The sequence below is a fragment of the Oncorhynchus mykiss genome, unplaced genomic scaffold (genome assembly GCF_013265735.2).
Source record: "Oncorhynchus mykiss isolate Arlee unplaced genomic scaffold, USDA_OmykA_1.1 un_scaffold_120, whole genome shotgun sequence".
In the NCBI taxonomy this organism is placed as follows: domain Eukaryota; kingdom Metazoa; phylum Chordata; class Actinopteri; order Salmoniformes; family Salmonidae; genus Oncorhynchus; species Oncorhynchus mykiss.
This window is the reverse complement of record NW_023493661.1, coordinates 1727942-1732941: the sequence shown is the minus strand read 5'-3', so window position 1 is coordinate 1732941 and position 5000 is coordinate 1727942. Positions and strand designations below refer to the sequence as shown.

The 5000-nt window shown below is 37.4% G+C and overlaps 1 protein-coding gene across 1 annotated transcript in view; it reads left to right on the top strand.

Annotated features, from left to right (window-relative positions):
* LOC118947071 (protein kinase C beta type-like) overlaps positions 1-4840 on the top strand; it is a 90746-nt gene extending 85906 nt beyond the window's left edge. The window contains exons 11-12 of the mRNA XM_036972144.1: positions 27-118; positions 4774-4840. Coding sequence (XP_036828039.1) covers positions 27-118; positions 4774-4840 — 159 coding nt within the window. The remainder of the gene's footprint in view (positions 1-26; positions 119-4773) is intronic.
* The last annotated feature ends 160 nt before the right edge of the window (positions 4841-5000 follow it).

The following is a 5000-nucleotide window of genomic DNA, read 5'->3' as shown; positions in this document are numbered from 1 at the left end:
TCTCCCCCCTCTCTCTCTCTCTCCAGGACAGGTTATATTTTGTGATGGAGTATATCAACGGAGGAGACCTCATGTATCAGATCCAGCATGTCGGCAAGTTCAAGGAACCTCACGCTGTGTGAGTAAACACACACACACACACACCACACACACACACACACACACACACACACACCACACACACACACACCACACACCACACACACACCACACACACATTAATATCTAATAATATCTAATATCTAATAATATATAATAACATCTCATATCTAATAACATCTAATATCTAATTATATCTAATATCTGTCTAATAATGTCTAATATCAAAAATATCTAATATCTAGTATCTACTAATATCTAATATCTAATAATATCTAATAACTAGTAATATCTCATATCTAATAATATATAATACTATCTAATATCTTATCATATCTAATAATATCTAATATCTAATAATATCTAATATCTAATAATATCTCATATCTAATAATATCTAATATCTAATAATATCTAATATCTAATAATATCTCATGTCTAATAATATCAAATGTTTTATTTATTTTTTATTTAACCTTTATTTAACCAGGAAGGGCTCATTGAGATTTAAAATCTCTTTTTCAAGAGCACCCTGGCCAAGATAGGCAGCACCAAGTCATTACAAAAATTACAGACAGACAACATGAAAAACTACAAGTAATCTAGTAAAAAACATAGAATTCACAAGAATATAACAAAATCAAAAACAGCAAATTAAAAACATTGACAGGTCAGGGAATCAGTCTCAAGATCATTCATCAGTGATTTAAAAATACCAATCGGTAGTAATCATATATCATATCTAAAAATATCTAATATCTAATAATATCTCATATCTAATAATATCTCATATCTAATAATATCTCATATCTAATAATATATAATATATAATAATATCTCATATCTAATAATATATCATATCTAATAATATCTAATATCTAATAATATCTAATATCTAATAATATCTCATATCTAATCAAATGTAATAATATTGAATATCTAATATCAAATAATATCTAATAACTAATATCTAATCATATCTAATATCTAATAATAGCTCATATATAAAAATATCTAATATCTAATAACATCTAATACTATCTAATATTGAATAATATCTAATATATAATCATAACTAGTAATATCTCATATCTAGTATCTAATCATATCTAATCATATCTAATAATGTCTAATAATGTCTAATATCTAATAATGTCTAATATCTAATAATGTCTAATAATATCTAATATATAATCATAACTAGTAATATCTCATATCTAGTATCTAATCAAATCTAATCATATCTAATAATGTCTAATATCTAATAATGTCTAATGATGTCTAATATCTAATAATGTCTAATAATATCTAATAATGTCTAATGTCTAATAATATCTAATAATGTCTAATAATGTCTAATATCCAATAATGTCTAATAATGTCTAATATCTAATAATGTCTAATATCTAATAATGTCTAATATCTAATGATGTCTAATGATGTCTAATATCTAATAATGTCTAATAACGTCTAATATCTAATAATGTCTAATAATGTCTAATATCTAATAATGTCTCATATCTAATAATGTCTAATAATGTATAATATCTAATAATGGCTAATAATATCTAATAATGTCTAATATCTAATAATGTCTCATATCTAATAATATCTAATAATGTCTAATATCTAATAATGTCTAATAATGTCTAATATCTAATAATGTCTAATAATATCTAATAATGTCTAATGTCTAATAATGTCTAATAATGTCTAATATCCAATAATGTCTAATAATGTCTAATATCTAATAATGTCTAATATCTAATAATGTCTAATAATATCTAATAATGTATAATATCTAATCATAACTAATATCTAATCATATCTAATAATATCTAATGTCTAATAATATCTAATATCTAATAATATCTAATAACATCAAAAATATCTAATAATATGTAAAAAATATTTAATTTCTAATAATATCTAATAGGTTTTTTTTCACCTTTTATTTAACCAGGTTGGCCAGTTGAGAACAAGTTCTCATTTACAACTGTGACCCAGACCAAAATAAGGGCATAGCAGTGTGACACAAACAACAACACAGAGTTACACATAAAAACGTACAGTCAATAACACAATAGAAAAGTCTATATACAGTGTGTGGAAATGAGGTGAGGAGGTAAGGCAATAAATAGTCCATAGTAGCAAAGTAATTACAATTTAGCAGATTAACACTGGATGAGCAGATGATGATGTGCAGGTAGAAATACTGGTATGCAAAAGAGCAGGAAAGTAAATTGAAACAATATGGGGATGAGGTAGTTGGAGGGGCTATTTACAGATGGGCTATTTACAGATGGGCTGTGTACAGCTGCAGTGATCAGTAAGCTGCTCAGATAGATGATGTTTAAAGTTAGTGAGGGAGATATAAGTCTCCAACTTCAGCGATTTTTTGCAATTCGTTCCAGTCACAGGCAGCAGAGAACTCGAAGGAAAGGTGGCCAAAGGAGGTGTTGGTTTGGGGATGACCAGTTAAATATACCTGCTGGAGCGCGTGCTACGGGTGGGTGTTGCTATGGTGACCAGTGAGCTGAGATAAGGGGGAGCTTTACCTAGCATAGACTTATAGATGACCTGGAGCCAGTGGGTCTGGCGACGAATACTGTATGTAGCGAGGACAAGCCAACGAGAGCATACAGGTCGCAGTGGTGGGTTGTATATGGGGCTTTGGTGATAAAACGGATGGCACTGTGATAGACTGCATCCAATTTGCTGAGTAGAGTGTTGGAGGCTATTTTGTAAATTACATCGCCGAAGTCAAGGATCGGTAGGATAGTCAGTTTTACGAGGGTATGTTTGGCAGCATGAGTGAAGGAGGCTTTGTTGCGAAATAGGAAGCCGATTCTAGTTTTAATTTTGGATTGGCGATGTTTAATGTGAGTCTGGAAGGAGAGTTTACAGTCTAACCAGACATCTAGGTATTTGTAGTTCACATATTCTAAGTCAGAACCGACCAGAGTAGTGATGCTAGTCGGGAGGGGCGGGTGCGGGCAGCAATCGGTTGAATAGCATGCATTTAGTTTTTACTAGCATTTAAGAGCAGCTGGAGGCCATGGAATGAGTGTTATTTGGAGTTTTTTTAAGTGTCCAAAGAAGGGCCAGAAGTATACAGAATGGTGTCGTCTGTGTAGAGGTGGATCAGAGAATCACCAGCAGCAAGAGCGACATCATTGATGTATACAGAGAAAAGAGTCGGCCCGAGAATTGAACCCTGTGGCACCCCCATAGTGACTGCCAGAGGTCCGGACAACAAGCCCTCCGATTTGACACACTGAACTCTGTCTGAGAAGTAGTTGGTAAACCAGGCGAGGCAATCATTTGAGAAACCAAGGCTGTTGAGTCTGCCGATAAGAATACGGTGATTGACAGAGTCGAAAGCCTTGGCCAGGTCGATGAAGACGGCTGCACAGTATTGTCTTTTATTGATGGTGGTTATGATATCGTTTAGTACCTTGAGCGGAGGTCTCTTGTACAGGTGACTAGGTATCCCCCTTTTGGCTGGGGGTGAGTGGGGTGGGGGGGTCTCTTGATGAAGCTTCACGTCTTTCTCAGTCACTGTTTCGAGTCGATGTCCTGGATGGGCGGGGGCACGGTCCCAGTGATGTCCTGGATGGGCGGGGGCACGGTCCCAGTGATGTACTGGGGGCCTCGTCACCACCCGATGGAGGGCCTCGCGGTCGTGGACGGAGCGATTCCTATACCAGGCCGTGATGTAACCGGTCAGGACGCTCTCGATGGTGCAACAGTAGTATTTGGAGATGACCCGGGGCGGTGTGCCAAATTTTCTTCAGTCGCTTTAGGAAGTAGAGACGTTGTTGCGCCCTCTTGATGTTGTTGATGAATGTCGAGTCCTCTGTGATGTGGGAATGCCGAAGAACTCTAAAACCCGTGTCTCTCTCTCTCTCTAATACAGTGACGTTGATGTGGATCACGGCATGTTCCCTCCCTCCCGCTTCCTGAAATAAACAATCAAACTCATTTTGTTTTGCCGTCGTCGAGGGTAGAGGTTGTTGTCACGACGACAACACAAGGCCAGTTCACTTACCTGCCCTCCTTATAGGTTGACTCGTCGTCGTTGGTTATCAGGTTCCTTACAACCGCGGTGTCGGCAGCAAACTTGATGATGGTTGTCGGTGCGAAGCCACGCGGTCGTTGCTGAACAGGGTCCTTCCTGTCAGGAAGTGCAGGATCCAGTTGCAGAGGGGTGATGTCCAGGGACCCAGGGCTCTGAGCTCGGTGTCGACCTCGGATGGGAACAGTAGTGTTGAATGCTTTGAACTGTAGTCACGTAGGTGTTCCTCTTGTCCAGATGTGTTTTTCGGCCGTGTGACTTTGGGAAGGAAATTGTATTATTTCGGCTTCTCCTCAGCTCTCTCTTTGAGAGTAGGTTTTGAGGGGTCGATATGTGATTGGACGGTTCGAACACGGACATGTTTGCTACGTCCTGTTGATCTTATCAGATATACTGTAAGTATGGCTAAAGACACACCTTTATCCCTCTCCTCTCCCTCTCCCTCTCTCTCTCTCTCTCTCTCTCTCTCTCTCACTCTCTCTCTCTCTCCTCTCTCTCTCCTCTCCTCTCCTCTCCTCTCCTCTCCTCTCCTCTCCTCTCCTCAACTCTCCACTCCTCTCTCCTCTCCTCTCCTCAACTCTCCACTCCTCTCTCAGGTTCTATGCAGCAGAGATAGCCATAGGTCTGTTCTTCCTTCATCTGAAAGGAATCATTTACAGGTGAGTCTTTCGTCACAACATCATCTCAGGCAGAGATACTCATCACAACGTCATCTCAGACAGAGATATTCATCACAACATCATCTCAGACAGAGATATTCATCACAACATCATCTCAGACAGAGATACTCATCACAACATCATCTCAGACAGAGATACTCATC